The following is a 26,072-nucleotide window of genomic DNA, read 5'->3' as shown; positions in this document are numbered from 1 at the left end:
TTAGCACAGGAAGTAGGCTCCCTCTTGGACAAAGGGGCCATAGAAAATGTGGAACTGGGAACTGCCAATTCTACATCGAGCTTAGAGCTCAGGTTGAACCTCAAGAAAAGTATGCTTTCTCCAGTGAGAAAGTTTTCTTTTCTAGGGGTTATATGGTATTATATGGTAGCCAACATCATACCGATTGCTCATGAGACCATTTCAGTGGTAGCTGAAAAGTCATGGGTTTCATCAGAGGATGAAACCCCTGAAAGTAATCAGTGTCACGCAGCGATGCCTATGTGCTTTGAAAATTTGGAGGTGTCCCGGGTTTCTAGCCTCAGGTCACACTCTCAGAGCATCTCCTGACAGATGCCTCCCTCAAGGGCTGGGACACGGTCTTAGACGGTTGTCCAGCTTACGGTCTCTGGAGCAGCCCTCATCTGGAGTGACCTACAAATCCCCTTGAAATGCAGGCCGTATTTCTAGCACTGAAATTCTTTCTTTCTCATTTGAGAGGTCACCATGTGTTAGTTGTGACAGACAACACAGCGGTGGTCTCATATATCAACCATCAGGGCAGGTTACGTTCGTGCCCACTTTTCAGGCAGCACAACTAATTCTTCTCTTTGCGGAGGGAAAGTTTTTGTCAGTGAGTCCCATGTACATTCCAGGCAACGGGAATGTGGGGGCAGACATCCTGTTGAGGCATGGGCTGAGGCAGTGGGATCCTAAAGTGGTGGAGGCTGTACGGCGGTGGTTCAGCCAAGCAGAACTTCCAAAGAGACTACACACTGCCATTATGGTTTGCTCTCACTCTTTCCAAACCATTGGTGCTGGACACCATGGTGCACACGTGGCTGAGGTCACGTCTGTATGCTTTTTCCCTGATCACTCTTCTCCCACAAGTTCTACCGAGAGTTTGCCAAGATTGTCTATGTCTGAGTAATGTCAGGTAAACCCAGTAAACTACGCAATAGTTACAGCCCTGCAATACTTACAGAGACGTTTCTCAGCAGGGTTGGCTCCTTCTACAATGAGGGTCTACGTGGCTGCCATTTCAGTCAGCTATGCCCCTATTGATGGAGCCTCTATGGAGCAACATTCTCGAACATCGAGGTTTATACCTTCCTGGGACCTGTCTGTGGTCCTGGAAGGTCTGTCAGGCACCCCATTTGAGCACTTAGAGTCAGCCTCAGAGAAGCTTCTGACTCTAAAGGTAGCTCTTTTGCTGGCCCTGACATCTAGGAGATCTACAAGCTCTCTCTGTTGCCCTTTCCTGCCTTGACTTTGCCCTTGGATTAGCCAAGGCCTTCCTATATCCTAAAATGGATTATATTAACAAAGTGCCTATGTTTGCTGCCCAGCCGGTAGTGTTGCTTGCAGAGAAATTGCACCTACTGTGTCCAGTAAGGACTTTCTTTACTCACGTCCACCGCTTCGGCCAGTGGTGTAAGTCAGAGCAGTTGCTGGTCTGCTTTGGCAGTGACAGTAGATGATGCTTTAGATCTCTATCGTTTATGAGGCACGCGGTCTCACTACACCTCTGGGCATAAGGGCCCATTTCACTAGGGAGGATTGCCTCCTTAAAGGCTTTATCCAAAGGGGTACCCTTACAGGATGTGTGTGCTGTGGTGGGGTGATCTGTGCTGCACACCTTCATTCGATATTACAGTTTGGATATGCATTCCACCCCAGGGCTCGGATCTTTTTGTACAGGCCATACCCTCAGTATGATGGAGTGGGTATTCTCAATCCCACGGTGTGATGCTCACGCAATGTTGAGTTCTCTTTGAAAGGGAACACTTGGGTTACACATGTAACCCTGTTCCCCGAGAAGGGAACGAGACCATACTGGGGTATGCTTGTGAATTGCATCTTTGCTTCAGATAATAGAGGCTGATGACATGGTTCACAGGTGCCATTTTATAGTCACGCAACACGCAAAATTGGCACTTCACGTGACCACAGCAGGCCTATAAATTGATTCTTTTGTTCAAAGCACTGTTAAAGCATCCTTTTTTCACCTCAGAAATATAGCAAGACAGGAGCCTGTGCTATATTCTATGTAGCTGAAATACTGATGAACTCATTCGTTGTCACTCGGCTAGATTACTGTAACGCCCTTTTAGCCGGAGTTTCTAAAGCCACAATCAATAGACTCCAATATGTACAAAACTCTGCTGCCAGGATCCTGACTGGGACCAGGAAATACAATCATATTACTCCTGTTTTGGAGTCCTTGCACTGGCTCCCGGTCAGTTTCCGTGTTGATTTTAAAATTATGATGCTGACATACAAAGCATTACATGGCTTGCCTCCTCAGTACTTATCTGCTTTATTAATTCCTTACACCCCAAATCGCAGACTGCACTCCTCACAGTGTAATTTGTTAACTGTTCCACAAACCCGCTTAAAATCTATGGATGACTGGGCTTTGTCTGTCTATGCTCCTTCCCTTTGGAACTCTCTTCCTCTCGAACTTAGGGAAGCTCAGAACTTTGGCATTTTTAAAGCTCAAATTAAGACTTACTTTTTTAAACTTGCATTTGCCTGCTGATATCTATTATTATTATTATTATTATTATTATTATTATTATTATTATAATTATTATAATTATTATTATTATTATTATTATTGTTGTTGTTGTTATTCTTATGAACTTTTATAATTTTTTTTCTGTGTACTGCTTATTTTGTGTACAGCGCTTTGAGAAGCTGCTTTTAAAGGCGCTCTATAAAATAATGTTTATTATTATTATTATTAATATTATTATTATAAATAGGCGTGATTTCACACAGACTTAGATACCAGTCACGCGTGAGGGCACTTCCCACAGTGTGAAGCTCACCCAAAGTCTCATTCCCTTCTCAGGAATCAGGGTTACATGCGTAACCCAGACATTTCTGTCATGAACTGCTGTTGTTTTCCTTGGCCAACCTGTTTGGTGTCTGGTTGTTAGTACACTATTGGTTTCTATCTTTTTTTAGGAAATTCCACATTGGTGAATTGGCTATATCCAATGCTTGTGCTGATCAATGGGTCTGATCGATTTTCCTTCTTTTCTCAGATTCAAAATGGCTTGCTTTTCTTTTATAGACAACTCTCTTGTCTTCATGTTGCTTTACTTATAACAACAAATGCAGATTTTACTGGCAAAACCCAGGGCTCAAACCAAGAGTAGACATTCAGAGATATTAATTGTTTAAACAATCAATCTAACAGGGGACACCAGGGCAACAAGGAACACCTGTCAGTCATATGTTCCAACATTTTTGATTACTTGAAAAATGGGTAGGTTCAAGAAAATGGTGCCATGTTCTAAGTTGTTTAACACAGTTACATCTAAATATCAGGAAATGAAAGCTGAAATACTTATCTATCATCTCATATTCGGATCTCAAACCCAAATGTCTTCAGTGTATAAGGGAAAAAATGGCCTTGCCATTCCAATACTTTCAGAGGGGATTGTAAATATATAAACACATTTCATATTTAGACCCAATGTGGTCTGTCAGTGGAATGTTCAGGAATAGAAATCTCTATGGGTCTAATAAACAGACAAATTATTATTTTGAGTCCTCGGTAACAAAAGGTTTGATAACCCCTATTTTATATGACACATGATGGCTGTGGTTATCCACTAATTCTCAGAAAATTTCAGCTTGGTGGAGATTCTGCATTACATGTACAAAACTAGACTGAATCAACACTGAATCAGCATTATTTTCCTAAATAGATCATAATATTTGTACAGCAGCTGTAGAGTAACTACAATACATTGTCTCAGTAAACATATACTCAGGACCAATACACTGAGATCACTGCCAGCTATTTTAAATCAGTAATGAAGAACTTATACCCTTTAACCAAATTTAGTTCTCAAATAATATTCCATAGTTTTTATTGATATTATGTGTCATAGTAAAATGTGTTGCAAACAGGATCAGATATATTTCAATTTCCATAAGCAGTAAAACAACTATCGTCAATTCTGAATGATCCATTCTTGAACAGTAAGTATCAACTAAATAACATTTAGTATTAGTCTTTAATTAATGTTTAGTAAAAGCACTTATTGGACCCTCTATGTGGAATACAAAATAAAAAATATATATAAATAAATAATTACATAAATGACTAGTGAGTCACTCCATGTACAAATGAATCAGTGTACAAAGTCCTTGGGCATCACTGAGGAATAAAACTTTAATTAGAGGAATAGATATAGCTGGAAATGTGCATGTGCTTTTTTTTCTGCTTTTACTAAGCTAGATTTACCCAATCATTTGTACTCTGACTGTGCGTACTGAGAGGTGGAATCTGTGGAACATATGGTGTGTTATCATCACCTCCAACACCCTACATGCACAGGGACAGACACCTGCACTGCTCTCATTCGTCACTCGGCTCTGATCAACTCCTTTCAGCCTAAAAAGCTGTCTATTCCTCTCTGCTCTCACCTGACTCACTACAAACTCCAACTCATTCACTGCATATGGACTGAGGGGGCTCTTAACTGCCAGACACCAAACTCAAACTCCAAACCAAACTTTTTTAAAGATCCTTTAATAAAATGTCTTCCCGTGAATCCTCCTGATAGCAGAGTGATATTACTTTACTCCACATTAACAAATATCTTTAGGGGAAAAAAGAGAAAAAAATGCATTCAACCAGTAGACCTACGGTACATATTATAAAAATACACAATACTTAAAAAACCTAGCTGCACTGCTTCCCTTATTTACAATAGTATACTTGTATGTGCACATGATCTGGGCTTCATGTCAACAATAACATTAAAGCAAAAATGTGTGAGTCACGTAAAGAATAAAATTGCGTAATACGAACAGCATATCCTGGGCTGTTTCATTCCTCTTACACCAAAACAGTTTGACAAGGATTGCACTTTTTATAACTTATTAATGAACAACACATCAGTATAACTACATTTAATGGTGTGGAACATCCACAAACAAGTTAGCTCCTGTTATCACTTACATTATAGTAGCTTTAAACAGCTTTAAAAGTCCTCTGCCCTGAAGACCCTCTCATTGTTGAAAACTTACTAACTGTTACAAAGCACTGTCACTGGAGACTCCTTCCATAAATATTAAATAAAAAATTCCTTACAAAATGCTTAAGCATGTATAACAACACAATTTTGTTTATTATTAGACTTAGACTATGTAGATTGTTCACTATACAAGTCCAAAGAGTATTAAGGGAATCCTGTGACTTGCTGATTGGTCAGAGCCATGCCATGCAGAAAATTAGTCAACAACTTCTGACTAATAGGAATCAAGAATTCACCAGTACTGTGGTATATTTGTTCCTTTATTAATCCTCACTAGCCTAGTCAGAATCAAGAGCCTATCCGAGAAACAATGGACGAGAGGATGTAACACCTTGACCCTGACACTCTGAGGAATACAGACTAAAATCTGAGCTCAGGATCGAAACAAGGGCCCTGGTGCTGTAATTCAGCAATTCTACCAGTTGCACCACCATGCCATACCACTATGATATACTATTTAGTACATAATTAATAGTACTACCTACATCACACAAATCATATCTGGCCAGCTGTGGTCCTTTGGTGGTTGCCTTGGACAGAGCAGAGGAGAGATGACATTGTGTGCATAATTAAATTTACATTTATTCATTTAGCAGATGCTTTTATTCAAAGCGACTTAAAAAATGAGGATTTTTTAAAAGAGGGGGACCAGGGGAGAAATTAGGGGTTAGTTAAGTGTTCACGGAATAGTTGGGTCTTTAACTATTTTTTGAAGATAGTGATGGATACTGCTGTCTGGATAGAAAGTCACCAGAAAGTTTCTGGCTGTCCTGGTTAGTTTGAGTGTGGTTGAGCTTAGCTGTACGGTGAAGTTGTGGTTGATTGAGGGGCAGGCAGGGATTAGGAGAAGCTCAGTTTTTTGCCAAGTTGCCGCGTAATGCATTACAATGAGTAATCTACAAAATGACCTATATGGTAGGGTTACCAATAAGCTAAAGCATACCTAATGAAATAGTAAATGAGTGTAATACTGTAACTAAATCTTCTATTCAGGATTTGCACTGCACACGGAATTCCTGCTTCATGTCTGGTGAATCCAGGATCCACCATAACCCTGACCAGGATAAAGTGCTTACTGATGATTAATGAGCAATGAACAAATTAGACATTGATATTTTAATATGTATCTTATAATTATTTTTTAAATCATTGTTAAATCTGAACAAACCACTGGCCTTCTGATGTGCATAGCACTTAAATACAAGACGCATAATATGGAAAACCTACTTAGTTAGGCACCGTGAGTGAAATGAGGAAATTCTTGAATTGAAAATTGTTAGTTCCACTGTCTGTAGCACAGAATGCTTTCCTTAGAAATAGAAGTGAAACGTCAGAATTTAAAGGATAATCTGATAAAAAAATGTCTTCTGCTGTTTTCCTGTGACACTACTAAAATCAGCATCAAATCTAAACTTCATTTGAAAGAAATTCTGGAACTCTCCTATTTATTTTTGATTTTGTCTTCCCTTTTTTTTTTATTATCTAGACAACAAACAGCTCACCCCACCCTGTGCAACAGCCACTTTTCTCTCGAGAATTAATACAAAGTTTCTTCTTGTCACCTGCCTATACTTCGAGGGCCACCCAAAGCGCATAACACACAAAACACCATGCAATATGTCCTAGTTTTAAAGTACAGACACTTTAACTTTGCATCAATTACGGTGTTCTTGCTTCTGATGCTGCATATGATCCAAACGCCTGTATTCCCAATGGAACATATTTACGTCCTTGCAGTATCCAGGCAAAACAATCTTTACTGCTGCCTTCTGACAACTGGCATTTGCTTGCCTCTAAATCACTGACATGCGAAGCAGGCACTTGGAAAGAAGGTTTGTTTTTGAGAGGGCACTGTCACAGCAGGATGGTGATTGGTGAAAGCTTGTTAGACCAAAAAGCTGACAGAACAGTGAATGGCAGTACCAAGCCACATTCGCCTTGTGTGTGTGTGTGTGTGTGTGTGTGTGTGTTTTAGCACTCCATGCTTCACATGGCTGGAACAGTGCAGCTGAGGCCAGCTAGAGTTCATCCATTTCCAAGACCACAATGCTTTCATCGTGGTACTAGTGACTAATATTGACTGTAGATGCTGCAATATAAGAATTGTGTGTGTAATACATCCAGTTAACCTTCACATATTTTATTACTTACATTTTTTTACTGGTTAGCAAAAATGTCTTACTAACTCAGTCCATCTCTTTTAATTTCATAGCGCTCCACTTATAACACTAATATGTCTTATTTGCATCGTAATTATTACTGATACAAAATATTTATGTAAATATGAGACACCAAACCTCCTTTTCCATGCTTGGGGATCATCCTGATAGCAGGGGTGTGTACACAGGTGTGATTGTAAAAAGGAGTAGGAGGTGATGTGATGAGACTAAAGTCAAATTTTTTATTCACATTAGCAAGGACCAGCTTTTTTTTTTTTGTTTTTTTTTTTTTTTTTTTTAGCTTTTCTATATGTATTTTTGACTGACTGGTTGAAATTACCTGAACAGCTCTAGAATATAAGATTTGGAATTTTCTAATTTTTAACACTTTAAAAAAAAATAAAAAGGATACAAGTAAACTCAAGAAATATAGTTTAGACATAGAGCAAGACTTGAGACCCAACACGGATAAAATGCCCTTTGTTGAACTTTACAATGGTTGATTTCCCTATCACAAAAGGTCCCAAGTAGAAGCTAGAACTAAAGAACCTTTAACTGTGAGAGTGTTTGTGGACTGGGAAATGCCAGAACAGATGCTGGAGAAACTAGGAGGCAGGTGAAAAGCAAAACAAAGTCAAACAAGAAATGGAAATAAAGGCCAACAAAATAGAAAGGAAAAAGAGAGTGTTCATGAGAGAGAAACTGAGCCAAGTACAGAAAGTGTGATGTTGGAAAAACAAGACGGTACAGCATTTATCATGCAAATGTCAGTGTTACAAGATCTCTGATGGGATGTTAGACTTTGACTGATCATTTTGTATCTCATGGCTAAGAAAAATGTCTCTGGGCCTAGATGCCTGCTAGCTTGCAAGGTATTCTGCTCTGTTCAGTGCTGAAATATGCCTCAATGTTGTGAATTGTGAAGTTTATTGCTTCAAGAATGTGTGTACATTTCAACAATGGGGAATCAATCAGTCATGTAGGTTCCAGTGGACACACCTTAGTAAATATAATGAAGATACGATTTCGGTGTACTCTGTAGGTACTGATTTTATTTGTTGTTGTGCACAATTTGTCAGACCTCTTCTACCTCATCCATGGGTGCAAACGGATCACCACAGGACTACTGCTGACCAATTTGGGTGGTGATCTCTTCCTAGTACAGGGATGACACTGGCATGGTATGACCAAATGTTGAAAGTGTATGCCTAACTTGTTGGTCCAACTGGTAGGTGTACAGTTAGAGACTATAGCCTCTCAACCAAGCAATGATGTGTAAAAATTCCAGCAACAGTGTTGAAACTGATACACTGATCTTTGTGGAGCTCTTGACTATTTGGGGCAGTGGGCAAAAAACAGGCCAAAAATGTACTTGGTTATGTGAAAATATTTCAACTGCACCATCAACATCAGACTATGCTGGGAAATTTAATTTTGACACTTTGATATTGCTTTACATGAAGTGGAGAGGTGTGCGCCCACTCCTTTAGGAATTCATCCTGCAGTCATTTTTGCTGTCCTTTAACCCTAAAAAAATAATGAGTAAAATCCTTGCACTGTGGCATATTGAATTCTGTTATGACCAGCATTTTGTAAGAGCACTTTCGGAGCCATGAATTGCAAGTCACTATCCAATCCCACTCAGCTAGTTTAGACTCAGATCAGTGGTGCATGACAGCTCAAAGAGGCTGATCCAGACTAATTTTCGGATGTTACTGAGATGAACATGATGGTAAAACCTCAGAAATGCTGTTTTGTAGACAATGCATGCAGTGTAGATTATGCATGTACAGTAACATTAAGTTATTATGACCATCACGCCAAGCTGTGTGCTCTCCATTCCAGAATCAATGACATCAGCTAAGCGACGAGCTCGTCCAGACAAGTGCATTTTAAGACTTCCTTACATAGTGGAATATGATACACAGATTTATTATTTTGCACATTTATTAGTTGAACAACCCCTACTACTATGTCAGTATCACTGCTATGCTGAAAATGTTACCCAAATAATATCTGACCAGTGGTGGATATTGTGGTCCTACAGTGGTCCCTTTCTGCCACTGGATTGGGTGAAAGGAGATGACAAATGGTACACAGCAACAGATGGGCTGAGTGCATATGGTAGATTTGTCCTGATCAAATGGCTAATGAGTATAGGAACAAGGTAGGAATACCCAATAAACTGCTACTGAGTAGGCATATCCTAAAAGAGGTTTGTTAGCATAAAAAGTTGTTATCCAATGCATCATTTCACTCTTAAAGGATGCAAAGGAAAACAAGGGATGAATCTGGGAATGGTGTCTCTGTTAAATCAAGCATTACCAAGCAAATACACTGTAATACAAAAGAACTTATATATATATATATATATATATATATATATATATATATATATATATATATATATATATATATATATATATATATACCTAATTACATTCAGCCCATATCTGACATTTAGGCAACTGTGATTAAGGAAAAATCCTTAATCTTAAACCTTAAAAATCCTTCCTAAAGTACGTTTTTTTTTTATTAATCTTTATAATTACTGCTTCAGTGGCATGCAATATTTCTTTTGTAATAATTCAGTTCACTGTTTTGTTTTAAACTTCTTTCATTGATATATTGGTCTATTTTTTTTCCCACTTGGGAATTTGTCAATGGTTTACAACATTACCCACTAACTGCCCATTGTGGTACCAGTGATATTTAGCCCTTGCTTCATCTCTACCTAAAGGGAGTGATGCAGCGGTACTTTGGTCCTTTAGTCTGTGCTGTACACTTTGCTCAAACAGATCAGCTTCCAAAGCTTCAACTTTCATGCAAATCCACCATAAACACCACTGTGCCATCATCTTATAGAGTGGTATATAGCCAAGTCAATTCTCTGCCATAATTCAGCACAGCTGTATCATAAAGCATTGCATTCTGGACCTTTGAGTCCAATGTTTATTAATATTATGGCAACTGGTGACAAAATTCCTGAGTCAGAAATAAACATCTTTTTTTTTCCGTTGCTTTATGCAGCAACAGTGAAACTTGCCCATTTTTTTTTAATTTGAAGTCTGAAATTTTTCTTACTATTAAAAGTCATTGTAACTGTTCCACTGTCCATTACACCAAGTGTAATGGACAGAGGAGCAGAAAAAAAGCAAAATATTTCTTTGTGCTTATACAGTAAACTCATTAGATAGAAAGAACAGCTATTAGTGATCATCTAATGCTATCAACTAATATTACAAATTTCAATAATATATTGGTGGGGGCATGGTGGTTTAGTGGTTTGCTCACACCTCCGGGTCTGGGTGATCGAATCTCGCCTCAGCCTTGTGTGCACAAAATTTGCATGGTCTCCCCGTGCTTCGACGGTGTACTCCACTTTCCTCCCCCAGTTCAAAGGCATGCGCTGTATGCTGACTGGCATTTCTAAATTGTCCGTGTATGCGATTGTACCATCGATGGTTTGGCACCCCATTCAGGGTGTTTCACATCTTGTGCCCTGAGTTCCCTGGGATAGGCTCCAGGATCTCCGTGACACTGTGTAGGATAAGCAGTATGGAAAAAAGATGGATGGAGGGATAATAATAGGCCACAAATTGGGTTTACATAATAGGTGCCGTATATAGTTTATGTTGCACTGGAGCACTGCAAGGAAAGCATAATTAGCTGGCAATAAGAAAATGGTAGCATGAACTTCAGAGACATGCACAGATTAATCCCTTTGTCTGTCCTTCTATTCTTTTCTTCAAAGTGTATAAAACTGTTTTGTTATACAAATGTTTTGTTAAGAAGGTCTGGGGTTCGATTCCCGCCGGAGCCATGTGTGTGCGGAGTTTGCATGTTCTCCCCGTGCTGCGGGGGTTTCCTCCGGGTACTCCGGTTTCCTCCCCCAGCACATGCATGGTAGGCTGATTGGCGTGTCTGTAGTGTATGAATGGGTGTGTGAGTGTGTATGTGATTGCGCTCTGCGATGGACTGGCACCCTGTCCAGGGTGTACCCTTGTGCCCGATGCTCCCTGGGATTGGCTCCAGGCTCCAGGTTCCCCCGCGACCCTCAAGAAGGAGTAAGCGGTAGAAGATGGATGGATGGATGGATGTTCTAACTGGGAGTAAATGAGCTAAGAATTAAATATAAGCAAGCTCACAAAAAAAGAACCCTGATCATTATGCTTACAATCTACACTTATGTTTGGATGGTCTAAAGAGGTTAAAAAAGAAAGTTTTTCTTTATTCTGAACAACTGAACTGCAATAACCTTCATTTGTCTTCTCCAGTTTTTCGCTTGAATATTTGTATACTTTAGAGAAAACTCGGGTCAAAATGACTGGTTTCAGATTGCGCCCTTCTCTAACACATTGTGCGTCTCTCCTCGTATTACTGCTGATCAATGGAGCAGATCAATGCCATGGAAGACGATGAGGCCTTTTTACCCTTTACAAGCCTGTCCAACCACCATCATCCACCACAGAAATAGATGTAATGCTAATCCAAGACATTATCTAGAAGTGTTTGGTTTGGGGGGCAGGATGAAGAGAAATGATCCTACCTACAAGACATGATGGTAAAAGGCCAAAAAAGCAAATAGCTTGGAGAGAGCTCTTCAAAACACTGAAGCCAACTGCTCAAATTAGGACTGTGCTGGTATAGAGTAGCTGTATCTTTGTATATGGTTATGAATATATTTCCAATACATATACTGTTCATTTATAATATCCGCCATATCCTTTACAAAAACAAAACTAGGCAAACATGCCAGGTACTTCACTAAACAAGACCATTTTAATAAATTACTCTAGCAGTTTTCCTGACCAAATAATTTAATACTTCCTTCCTTCTGTCTTTCCCCTACAATGTTTCACAGTAAAATAAATCAATGTCCTCTAATCTTATGAATTTTACAATCATTAATTAGATGCCATAGTATACCAAAAATTGTTGTATTGGGTTACACAGTCATCATGGCATAAATTTTCATTCTGTTTCACCATTAGCTTAAACATCACTCAAGTTATGATGTGGCTCCGTTATCTCATCCACCTTTCTAATCATTCATGTGAAATACCTTGAGGGAGAAACATGCATATGTTCTCATTACAGTCTCTTTTGGTGCTCAGTGCTCACTCTATTCATCACCAGCTCCTGTCTGCTTTAATCTTTAAACCTGCTCCACACAGCTGGGCTTAAAAAATCCTGTCCAGTTCCACTCACCACCTGGACAATGCTGGCTCTGGTGCAGGACGCTGGGCAAAACCAACCTCTCCCCAGAGAATGATCCCAGGAGACACCCAAATCATGCCTCAGAGCCTGCTTTATTCTACATACAAGCTAATGTGCACATAAATAAATGCCCTCCTTTTCTTTCTTGCTTGCTTTTTTGCTAAAACTGAAACTTATCCAATACAGCTCAAGTGTTTCCAATATTTTCAATATTCAAGATTTCCAATCTGTAACCTTGGCCTTCCATCACATGCCCAGCTTTTCATCCACTTGGCTGTCTGTGATGTTTTACTTCCAACAACCACACACACTGAACGTTGGCTGCTAAACACAACAAGGGCAGACACTGGTATGACAAAACTTAGTTTTCCCAGTATGTTTTGATGCTCAATATTAACTTGTGTTCAAAAAGACAGCACCCTCTTCCCACTTATAAACAGCATACACTGGTCATGTAAACACATATGAAGGCATGGCAAAAAGTTATATCAGTTGAAAGTTTTTGCCTCGACAATATCTCACTGCACTACTGCAATTACAAATGTGGGGTGGCCTGGGAAAATTCTCCACATGGTCAAATTTGCTCAATTTCTACTACAGTATATCTAGTTCATGGTCATGTGAAGTTATAGCTTTTTAAAGTGAAAACGGTAAAAATATTATTTAAAAATTCAAGCCCAAATAATTAAAAGACACCCTGTCTACCTCTCAATTTATAACCTAATGTACTCAAGGAAAAACAACATTACTGTCAAATTTTAAAGAATTATAAATTTACAGTAGGAAATGAGTTATCACTTTGATTACTAGTACTCATTTAAACACAAGCCTTATTGTCTCTTTGCTCGACTGATCTCCGTTCATGCTAACATTGGTGGGGAAATAATTGCTGAATAACTTTTTTTGTTCCCTTAAATTTGTTGTCTTTCAATTGCTCATTTTAAAAATGTTTCATCAGAGTCTGTAAGCGCTCTTCTCTGTTTTGATATGACGATGCAGCATCATTACTGACATTGTGATAACCACTATCTGATCACAAACGGAACAGATTAAGCTTATGTCTGTTTCACTAGGACATGAAACTATCCAAAAACTTGATCAAGCTGTGACAGAAACACACTTAGCTAGGTGTTATTAAGGTTTTAGACATTTTTAGGCAAATTTAATCTACTGCTATGCCATGTACACCACCTGATCTTTGAGTAAAGCAAGATTAGAAAGTTAAGAAAAATCTAAATATAAATTATTACATCATTTTGGCAAACTATTTTATGTGTTCTTAAAGTAAAGATGACAAAGTATATTATTTGGCAGGGAAAAATTCTTCCAGAGTTTAGTCGTAGCAACATCTGACAGGATGTTATTTTTTCCCAGAGTAACACAAATGCAAAAGGTCTATTTAACACAACTGATATCCAACTATTTTTGGTATGACAGAACTCTGGATTTAGGCAGATGATTAAATACTTAATATCAAACAGACATTTCATTTAAGAAGGTCACTGTTTTAAAAGGGTATTTTTGTGTCAAACCAATCAATACTATATAATTAGAGTTCTATAAAAATATCATTTAAACATATATAAACATTGAAAATGCCATATGCAAATGTTCTAGAGCCTGAAACTCTGTGCATTAAATCCATACTGGATCCTGTAGTGCATCATTCAAAAAGTGTCCTTAAAAGCAGGGATTTGGCCTGTAGTGCTGCTATACACAGTAAGCCACACTGGCTGCATGCCAGCACATGCTCATATTTCTTCTGCTTGCTGTTTTCTCATTTTAAGGGCCATTTCAAAACTATCTGCAAGTTAAGGTTTCAGAGGACCTCTGAAAGTCCCAAAATGACTGTAGACTTAAAATGCAGAACTTCCTCAACATGCATGTAATGTAATGTAATCTGATGTGATTTATTTTATAACCCATAAAGAATCTGTTTATAAATGTAAGTAGGTTAGGTAGTATACATAATATTAAACTAAGTCCTATACAGTATATCAAAAATGAACATTGATTGGCTCCATTAAAATGGATTATACATTGTACGTAACAGCTGTTAGCTAATTCACATGATTGCTAATTAACATACTAGCTAGTTCTCAAGCTAGTAGCAGCAGTTGTAAACTGATGTGGCTCTGTGTATGAGGTAATATCATGAACAAATTTGCAATATTTCTGCATTCCCTGCTAAGGGCTAATTTAATTGATTTAAAAAAATCCACACCCTTGTGTAGTTGATACACATGTCTAGGTTGTGAGGGAAAGCTGAAAACAGTACTCAAATGCAGAGAGAGAAGCTCAACAGTAAAGATCATGTGATGTATTAAGTACCACATGGAGCGAGTTTCTATTCTATGTTCCTATCCAAGTTTGATGAGGTTCTTTTTAATGCCCAAGCTGATCTTCCTAATGGCTCTAAAAGATCAGATGGTATGGCATAATGTCTTCCTACGAAGGAAGACCAAGAATTGGAGTTACATTTCTAAGCCAAATGAACAACAAAGCAATGCTCTGTTTAATAGTTGAGGCTCTTATTAATGTTATTATGTGAAAAAAGTAATGTTCCTTATTGGCAGATTTATAACCTCTGCTTTCCCAGTGTATGGCTTTGTTCTAATATTGACTATAATTTTCATATTTGTAATGCAATGCCATGATAACCTTCAATCAATACTGAGTGTTAACAGTAGGCGGGCTGGCTGTGTGTGAACTGGGAATGTTTTTAGCAGAGATGTGTTATGAGGGGGGCGTGAGGGTGGTGGTGGTAGAGGAGGACTGAATAATTGTTAAAGAGCGAATACATCACCACAGCTGTTCAAAACACTCTCCAGAACACTGCATGGAAAAATATCTCTCAAAACACTGATAAACTGAGAGAACAACGATGTGTGACATGGACATGTCCTTGCAAGAGCATAAAAAGACTGCACGGATAAATTAACATTTCAAGCAAAGACACATTTAGATGTAATGCACCCTGTGCAGGCTAAGAACTCGACTATGAGAGATGCATTAATATGCATCCATATATTTAATATTCACAAATCAAACAAACTATTATGAATTACAAAATGCAACATATCTAGGACAAGGTTTTTTTTTTTTTTTTAAATTATTCAGGTTCTCTTTCATTTCTGCTATTAGACAAATTTGGAAAAAAGACTACAAAAACATTCCAAAATAACTGGTTATGTATTTGTCTTTCTTATTCATTTGTATTTTTTACACATCTGTATTAATTTTGATGCCTTTTATTTATCATATTAGTTTTATTTCTTGTAGCTAATTTAATGGATCAATCCCTGTAAAAAGAACACTGCTACAGACAGTATTTATAGCTGAAATGACACACTGTAAGCCTTCAATTAACAAGCTCCTCTGTGCTTATGCAATTGAATAATGTGATAAGCAGAAATCAAGTAATTACTTTGTAAAGTATGCATTTTTGCCAACTACAACACATTTTATTAGAAACTCAAATACTAATTAACACTTGGTGCATCTAATCTATTAAAATAAATGGCCTTATCTTATTTATTTGTTGTGTTTTGCATAAGAAGTAATTAGTGTCAGGACTAAGCACCAAAAGTTAATGAACAGGAGATAAGAAGGTGTTTAATTTGCCAAAAAAAAAGTGCTTTTCTCACAATATAAATAAATCCTGTGTTTCACTTAATCCCCAACTGCTCAGAAAAAATCTGATTAAAAATAAAGAGTGCTATTTTTACAGAAAATTATCCTGTTACAAAATAGCACAATGAGACACTTTCTGTGCCAGCAACGATCCAGATTCAGCCGATGTTAACTGATTTTGAAAAGCAAATGTGAGGGAAATTGCAGTGTAAATGATGACAAAAGTCTGCATTTTGACAGCTGATTTTAGTGAGTGCTGGTTTTGAGTGATGGCCAGTGTTCTTTCTCTCTTGCTTCCTCTCCTTCTCTCCCTCCCTCTGCTGTGTCCTAAATCAATATCTATCAACGATTTGAAATTAAACCCAGATTAAATCCCAATTTCATCACGGGGAGTCACGTCTGGAGAGATTCGTTTATTTATATCAGTCTGCGGAAGGAGATCGAAGTTGTTCTTCACCTTTAACCGTCTCGTTGAAAAGTCAAGCAAGCCAAAAACAATCTCCCACCAGTTTTGATACCATTTCTGTAATCCCAACAGTGAGTGATGAAAACAGCGACTGTAAAGATAATTTTGAGGGGATAACATATCACGAAAAAAGATACACACACACACACACACACACACACACACACACACACACACATATATATATATATATATATATATATATATATATATATATATATATATATATATATATATATATATATATATATATACACATATATATATATATATATATATATATATATATATATATATATATATATATATGTGTGTGTGTGTGTGTGTTTGTGTGTGTGTGTGTGTGTGTGGTGTGCATGCATGTATACACTAAGCAAAAATACAGCTGCTTTCTCAGTGTATCTCATCCTCATGGACTGCACCAGATTTGTCAGTTCTTGCTGTGAGATGTTACTTCACTCTTCCACCAAGGCATTTGCAAGCTCTCGATCGCATCTGGGGGACGCATGGTTACACATGGTTTGCCACTGCAAGGATGATCAGCTGTCTTTCTTGTCTCCATGTAGCACATGTGTATTACATTGCGGACATTGCAGTTTATTGCTTTGGCCACATCTGCAGTCCTCATGCCTCCCTGCAGCAGGCCTATGGCATGTTCACGCAGATGAGCAGGAACCCTAGGCATCTTTCTTCTGGTGTTTTTCAAAGTCAGTAGAATGGTCTAAATTATTGTACCTATGACCTTAATTGCCTACCGGCTGTAAACTGTTAGTGTCTTAAGGACTGTTCCATAGGTGCATGTGCAATAAATGTTTATGGTTCATTGAACAAGCATGAAAAACAATGTTTAAACCCTTTCCAATAAAGATCTGTAAAGCTTATTTGGATTTTACAACATTATCTTTAAAATACAGTCTCCTGAAAAGGGGATATTTCTTTTTTTGCTGAGTATATATATATATATATATATATATATATATATATATATATATATATATATATATATATATACACACACATATATATATATATATATATATATATATATATATATATATATATATATATATATATATATATATATATATATATATATTTATATTTAGAGACCGCCACATAAATCTCCCAAACCACCTGAGAGAAGATTGCCTTTGAAAAGCCTGTTACCTTGAACAATGAGATGAACTTTGGTGGACTCAGGTTTCTTGTTTGTGAGGATGGAGCAAACGTATGGCCCTTCGTCATGCAAGTTCACATCCAGGATCTTTATACTGTACTCTGTCACTGCTGTGTTATTCAGCAAGACCACTCGTGGGTCCAGAGACCATTTCTCACTCCCCGTGAAGAGAATAGTGGTGCGGTTCAGCCAAGCTACCCTCGATACCTTGCTGTCCACATTGCATCTGTTGAAACACAAGAGGAAACAGGATTTAATCATTAAAAAATGCATCTACTTGGTAGGAATAGTAGTAATATTTCCCCATCATTTGGTAAAAGACAGAGCGATTTTCCTTTTTTCTAGAAAACATCTTACCAGCATCCACCAATGACTGTATCATTTTATATTCTAGGATCAATATGATTAAGACACAATGTAGACTTCAGTAGAGTAAGTGTGCAAGTGAAAGTGTGAAAACCTTCTTCACTTGACAGAATTACTTTCTTAAGAATAAGTGACAAACAGTATAGTATAAACAAGAAAACAGTTAAACCATTTAAAATTTTCATATTTATTAGCAAAAATAAAAGAGCTTCCTTTATTTTGTTAGAATATAATTAATATAATAGAATATAATCACTGTTTAATCAAGCAATATTCATATTTTAAGTCAAAAGTTATATTCCTAAAAAGCATCGTTTGCCATGTCCGATGATGATGTCATTAACACTACTGTAGTAACTATTTCGAGCGAGGAAGTGGAATCGTATGTGGCAAACACAGACAAGGGGAGTGATGCACATAGACCAATCAAATTAGTGAACCGGAACTAATACAAATCACAGTTAAATGTAAATTTAACCCTATTTAATTTAATTGAACCCTAACCCTTGGTCAGGTATAGACCAAAGTCCACAGATTTGCAACCTCACATCATGAGCAAAAGTATTTAAAAATGGAAGATCTCTAAAGCATCACATAACTGACATAAGCCAGTATTGTTTTTATACTTATGTAAGAATACTTAGGGTCATAAGGTGCATTTATATCTGAGTGAAAATGTGCTCAACTAGAGTAAGTGTGCAGAACTAGTGCAGAAGAATATCATTAAAGTATATATTTGGACCTTAAGGACTATTATAGTACCTTTGAGGGTATATTTATATTGCGTCATGTGTTAAAAAAAAAATTACCTACACATATTTTCCCCAAAATGGTAATCAAGGGACTATAAAGGGACAAAGAAATAAGAAACAGTGATATACTCAACCAAATTTTTTTTGCGGTAATTAAGATGGAATATAAAGAATATAAAGTGTGTATTCTAACCAGGGAGGCTACTAGACCTATACCATCTAAATGCACAGCTTAAGTGTGTGAAAAATACATACTGCAAATTTTACTTAGTGTACAATGTAAAACTTTAGGGGTGTAATGACTTAATGATCAACTGAAACATAATGAACTGTACAGCAGCGCCTGAGGTGTCATTTTGACCGGAAGTATAGCTTCAGTGGCCTCTTTCTCAGGCACTGTAAATCGAAGCAACACAGGGCTAGTGTTGTTTGAAAATTAATGAAGAGCTATTTTAACTGTTATAACATGGTTGTGTATAACCTATAATGCATGTCAGTCTTTGTCATATGGCGCTATCTATATATTTAAACTGTATGACTTGCGCAGAATGGGAAAGTGCTGTTGCATTAAATTTATATACATGATATGAATTGCACAGTTGTACAATGCTTTTGCATCGCGATGCATCATGTCATGATAACATAATAATAATACAATTAGTATTGTTTAAATAATAATTTTAACACATTTAATACATACTGTAGTAATAATAATAATAATAATGATAATAATAATAATTTATATAGTTACAGTTATGTATATAGTGTTTCTCAAATCCCTAACTCAGAAATAAATAGAACAAAACAAACATGACAAACATGAATCAGAATTAATAGATTGTATGTAAATTGTATGTAATTTTTTTTAAATATGTATTCAGTATTACATATGGCCACAATCTGCTCTCTCTCTCTTTCTCACTCTCATATATATGCATACATACATGTCTATATATATGCTATGTTTGTTATGGCAAATACATATGTTATGCTATGTGAGCCTATCATATGGATGGAGAAGAGCAGAAAAAAAGCAGAAGCTGCTGACGACCAGAGATACACTTTTTCTCATTCAGTGGAAGAATGAGAAGACTGGAAGAGGCGACTGGGAAATCGATTACTTTTGCAACTGCTCAAGAAATTTGATTTTTAAAAAAAGTGCTACATTTTAAATCCTGTAACATCATAGCACATTTCCTGTTACAAAATTTTGCCAGGAATGATCCGGATGCAGATGATGTTAATAGATTTTGGAAATGCGAACGGAAGGGAAATTGCACTGTCAATGATGACAAAAGTTTAGAGGCCACCATGAGGCAATAGAATGGAGCCAGAAATCAGCTTCCATAATGCTGCAACTTCAGCAGTGTAGCTCGTCCACTCCACCCCCTCCACCCCAGGGAAACCCTGAAATAGTCTTGTGTCTGCCAAGCATATAGGAGAGAAGCCTCCTTAGAGCGCTACACTGTCCTTGCTTATCAGTAAAGAGCAGAGCATGCACAAGGTAGCAGGCCAGTGCAACTTGGCCAGGTAGCTGGTGACACTTACAATGTGGTGGAAAGCTCAATGACGGTTACAACATGCTGCAAAGATTTCCATCCAAGCACTGCCAGGTCATTTACACGTGCATGCCTATAATACCCCTCTGGCATGTTTTATTTTCCTCTCAAGGACAAATTCAAAAATAGGTCAAAAGCATTAAGTGGATTATCTAATAGCATTTATTACCCCTATCCTCTACCCCCTCAAAAAAAAAAGAAAACATAAAAAAAGTAATGAAAGCCCTTCAGAAAGAGTCTGTGAATCTTCAGGGCAAGAATGCATCATGTGAAATGGATGCTTTTTCAGGATATTCTTCAAAGGGGTGAGCTCATCCAGAGAGTGCTAATCTGCAAGACTGAAAGAGAACTTGGAGGACTGGAGGAATACAAAAACAACAGATTTAGCTCTATTTAGTATCTTCATGCACGTTCTGCACTTTTTTGTGTCAGAATTGTATATCTGCAGAAAACTAAATTTAGTCCTGGCTATGCACTAACCTTAAATATTGAATATTTACACAGCTATACATATTGCATTGCACACTGTTGTGAAGGTTCTAGGTTACTTTTCAGTATTATGTCCCTATATTTTTTGCTAACTTCTTTTTTTTTCTAAGCATACTAAATCATGCTAACTAGAAAGGACATTCCCCAGATTTACTAGGTCATTAATTCAGTATGCAGAAGCCTCCTTCATCAAATCAAGGCTGTTCATCCAGGCATGTCTTAATGTGTCCCATGATGATAAGTAATTCTACCACCTGCTGCCTGTAATTCTAGAACCTCTTCTAACATGCTGGCTAGGATTTAACCCACCAGCACCAGTCTAGTATTAGCCAGGAAGGCGGGTTGTCTTTTTTTATTTTCATGCTAGAGAACACATAATCAAGGTCATACTGCAATAGATGCAATTTCATCAAGTAAACTTCAGTCATCATTCTTGTGTTCTTCAAACAAGGTTCTTCTACAAAAGTATTTAAAGTCGAAAAAATGGGGAAAAAGTCCATTTAATCCACCAATATCGAAAAGTAACAGCAGTTTCCTTGAAGGCAGTGTCTCCATTATCAAGCACTGACAAGATGAGATCAAGCCTCATTCACTAGACTAATGGCTCTGTCACAATACTACCATGCAATCTTGTCTAATGGATTGTCAGGCACCTTGGTGTAGCGTCGTTAATATAAAGAAATATCCCCACTGCTCAAGTACATCCCATAAAACATAGATGGATTACCAATACATTCTAAACTGTCTTTATGCACAGACAATACTGAAGTTTTTTTTTCAAAGAACCTAAACTCATCATGGATAGCATTGTCAGTACCCTTAAGATAACCACAAATGTAAAAAAGGTTTTGTCCATGCTTATAAAAGCTTAGAAACTAAATTTCCTACCATTCTGATGTATAGGCTGCTTATTGTACTTGTATTGTATTGTATTGTATTGTATTGTAAATTATTGTAATATCTAGCCAGTGTAATATGTCAATAAGCCCATTTCCATAGTGTGACTGTATGAACCAGACTCATTTCAACAATACTTCCTTGAGTACTGCATCCAATATTATAATACCATTTTTTCCCATATTCTTGGTAATACTGTATATAGGTGATTCTGACATGGCATCATATAACAGTGGTTTGCACACATATGTGATACTTGGAGTAAGGGGCTTCAGAGTTTCACAACAGAAAAGCTTTTGCCCATTCGAGTGATCATGAGTTAGAATCGATGCCACCACAGCCATCCATGGATGGTTATCAAGAGAGCAAAACTGACTGTTCTCTCTGGGTAGGAGGGGTAGCATACTCTATCTCTCCTTTAAATCACAGTTACACTAGCCAAACGTAGGTATTAGTGAACTCATGTACGTGGAAGATGGTGGATACTGCTTTCCTCAAAGTGTGACTTCACATGTCTCAGAGGACACACGTTAGTTATCACCCTTCCTGGTTGGTAGGTGTTGTATGATGGGGATATCTGTCGGGTGGGAGGGAAATACAGTATGTGATACTTTGGTGAGGCATCCAGGTATGTTGATGTGTGCCCAAGTGACTTTTGTCACATAAGAAAAAGCATTTTATAGCATTTTACTTATGAATCCATTCCCTGATCGGTTGACTTGTTTCTAATATGTAGATGACATGAATGCAGCACAGGGTCGGGTAAGGGAGAATAGAAAACACAAAAGAGAGCAGACAAAGGCAACATAAAGCTCTAAGAGACAGGAAGTGTTAAAATATAGACAGACATGGTATAATATTCTCCTTTCCAAATAATGCTTTCATGTTATTTACCCTACGAGTTTGTTTTCTAACTAGTAAATTGCAATTGTGAAGAAACAGGCAAACTATGCTGTAGCTTGTGTAAATTTGTGGTACAGCTACAGTCTGTCAGAGGAGCTCCTTTTTTTCATGCATTCACATTTTCCACACATTTTGTGCCTATAGTAGATCACATGACCATGACCAACCAATACCAATAAAGAGCATAGTCCACTGGAATACAGCAACATGTAGTACTTAACTGAACTTGTGTATCAACCTACATGAGAACTGACATGCTGCTCCCTGCTTTACAGTTATTGTGTGTAATAATAATAATAATGTAATAATCTTATACAATGCTATGTTGTGACATAAACAAATCATTCTACTCAATACACAATTCTAAAAAAAATGACTGATAAATTAGTAGTCTTGCATCTATCAGCCTTTATGGGTATATTGATAATTTAACCCAGATTTTATTATGGTTACCAAGGATTGTATTTATATATATAATTTTGCACCCATAGAAAGGAACTGCCTCAGTCTGCCAATTAAAAGTCTCTCTAAACAAACAATAAGAGGGATGACTTATTTGTTGGAGACAGATCTTGTTCTGTACCATATTCTGTAGGAGTTGTATGTGTCACGAACCTCGAATCGGCACGGAAGCAGAAGCGGGGGGCAGGTGTAGAGCGTGGTATCGGGAAGTTCAAGAAACGTAGTTGTAAGACAGGCAATGGTCAAGCGATCGGACGAACAACACAAACGGGGTCAGGCAGAGAGCGTAGTCGAAACCGGAAACAGGGGTCGAGGATAACGAGAAGACTAACTAACTAGATCGGCTTGGTAACGCAGAGAAACGATTTGACTGAACGTATACTTCGCATTGACTCTAGGTGAATGACATCCCTAAGTACTAGCAGTGAGAATGTGTACGTGTGATTGGTGCCAGATGTGTCTGATCAGAACTCCGGGGATGGTGAGCGCATGCGTGCATGAGAAGTGAGTGTTGCATCTTGGGAAAATGAGTTCTGATCTGACTGAGCTGTGACAGAACACCCCCCAAAGAGCTCACTCCAGGAGCCGAGTTCTGTCTTGGCCTCCCCCGGGGTTGTGGACCTGGGAGATCAGGATGAGTTGCGTGAAAGTCTTTAGTAAGCTGTGGATCCAGTATGTCCTGCTTGGGAATCCAGCATTGTTCCTCAGGTCCATAACCCTCCCACTCAACCAAATACTCCAGCTTGCCTCTCCTGTGTCTAGATTTGATGATTTTGAGACGTGATACGTGGAATGAGGGGGAGATGCGGCTGTGTCGTGGCAGTTCCAGACGGTAAGTGACTTCATTGATTCGCTTGAGGATCTTAAATGGTCCAGTGTATCTTGGCGTTAGTTTTTTACAGCTATGAGTTTGTCTTAAGTCCTTGGTGGACAACCACACCCTATCACCTGGTTGGTAATTAGGGTGTTCGTTGTGGTGGCGATCTGCTTTGCACTTGTATGTGTCTGTGGTCTCTTTCAGGCATCGGTGGGTGTCAGCCCAGACACACTCACTACGTTCAAACCATTGGTCAACGGCAGGAGCTGCGGTGGGAGTCGCGTTCCATGGGAAAGTGGAGGTTGGTAACCTAGTACGCACTGGAAAGGAGTGAGGTTGGTAGCCGAATGACGTAGTGAATTTTGGGCGTACTCGGCCCATGGCAGAAACTTGCTCCAATCCTCGGGGTTATTGGCACAGAAAGTACGGAGGAATCGCCCTAATTCCCGATTCATTCGTTCAACTTGTCCGTTGGCTTGTGGGTGATATCCGGAGGTGATATTCACTGTTACTCCCATCTTAGTCATGAAGCTGGACCATACTCTGGAAGTAAACTGCGGGCCCCTGTCACAGATAATCTCCTCTGGAATGCCGAAATATCTAAAAACATGCTGGAATAGAAGTTCGGCTGTCACGAAGGCGGTGGGGAGAGCGGGTAATGGAATAAAACGTACAGACTTGGAAAACCGGTCCACTGTGACTAGAACTGTGGTATTTCCTTGGGAACTGATATGTGAACTGATATGTGTGACCATGGGCGTTCGGGTATGGGTAAGGGCTTGAGCCTCCCAGCTGGGAGGGTCCGAGATACCTTATTCTGTGCGCAAGATGAACAGGATGCCACCACCTTGTGTATATCTCCCTCCATATTGGACCACCAGTACTTCTCCTTTAGGAGATGGTGTGTGTGCTGTGCCCCTGGATGCCCTGTACCAAGTACCGTGTGCGCCCAGATGATGAGTTCTTGACGGTACTCTTCGGGTACAAAAAGTTTGTTCGGGGGACATTTTACGGGTACTTGCGACTAGGGAATCTCCTCTAGTTCCTGGTCCAGATCCCGCTCTAGTGCATTGATGATACATGAAGGATGGATGATATACTCCTCGTGCTCGTCGACACGTTCTGTGTGGTCGAGACAAGACAGGGCATCAGCTTTTATGTTCTTGGACCCTGGTCTGTATGATAACGTCAAGTGAAACCTGGTGAAGAACAGGGCCCATCGGGCATGGCGGGGTGTGAGTCTCTTTGCAGTGCGAAGATACTCCAGGTTCTTATGGTCTGTGAAGATGACAAAGGGATGTGTAGCCCCCTCTAACCAGTGTCTCCACTCCTCCAGCGCTAACTTAACTGCCAAGAGTTCACGATTTCCCACATCGTAATTTCTCTCAGAAGGGGAAAGCTTTCGCGAGAAGAATGCCACTGGATGGAGCTTAGGCCTCTCTCCGAACCGCTGGGATAAAATGGCTCCTACCCCGGTCTCTGACGCGTCCACCTCCACTATAAACGGTCTAGATGGGTCCGGATGTTTGATGATGGGTGCAGTAGTGAAGGCTTTCTTGAGCTTGTCGAAGGCGGTTTGGGCGGTTGGATTCCATGACAGACGTTTGGGTTTCCCCTTTAGCAGGGACATTAGGGGGTTGGCGATGGCACTGAAATTCCTAATAAACCTTCTGTAGAAGTTTGCAAACCCCAGAAACCTCTGTAGTTCTTTGATTGTCATGTGTGTGGGCCAGTTTACTACTGCCTGGACCTTTTCTTGGTCCATGGAGATCCCTTTGGGGCTGATGATGTATCCCAGAAACGCAATGGTGGTTCTATAAAATTCACATTTCTCAGCTTTAACATATAACTGATGATGGAGCAGTCATTGTAGAACTTGGCGGACGTGGTGAACATGTTCCTCCCGGGAGTTAGAATATATTAGAATGTCATCTATGTAGGTGATCACATGGCGTCCCAGCATGTCACGTAACACGTCGTTCATTAGACACTGGAAGACCGAGGGAGCGTTAGAAAGCCCATACGGCATGACCTGATACTCATAGTGACCTGAAGTTGTGCTGAACCCAGTCTTCCATTCATCTCCTTCTCGAATCCGGACCAAGTTGTATGCAC

The 26,072-nt window shown here is 38.7% G+C and overlaps 1 protein-coding gene across 2 annotated transcripts in view; it reads right to left on the bottom strand.

The window, feature by feature from the left end:
• The window catches only part of opcml (opioid binding protein/cell adhesion molecule-like), a 276,526-nt gene that overhangs the window by 87,320 nt on the left and 163,134 nt on the right, over window positions 1-26,072 (bottom strand). For both annotated transcript variants that reach the window (XM_017489934.3, XM_017489933.3), the window contains one exon: window positions 17,703-17,938. In XM_017489934.3, coding sequence (XP_017345423.1) covers window positions 17,703-17,938 — 236 coding nt within the window. The remainder of the gene's footprint in view (window positions 1-17,702; window positions 17,939-26,072) is intronic.

The sequence above is a fragment of the Ictalurus punctatus genome, chromosome 16 (genome assembly GCF_001660625.3).
Source record: "Ictalurus punctatus breed USDA103 chromosome 16, Coco_2.0, whole genome shotgun sequence".
Taxonomy (NCBI): Eukaryota; Metazoa; Chordata; class Actinopteri; order Siluriformes; family Ictaluridae; genus Ictalurus; species Ictalurus punctatus.
Note: the sequence above shows the minus strand (reverse complement) of the source record. Positions and strands in the feature narration are given on the sequence as shown.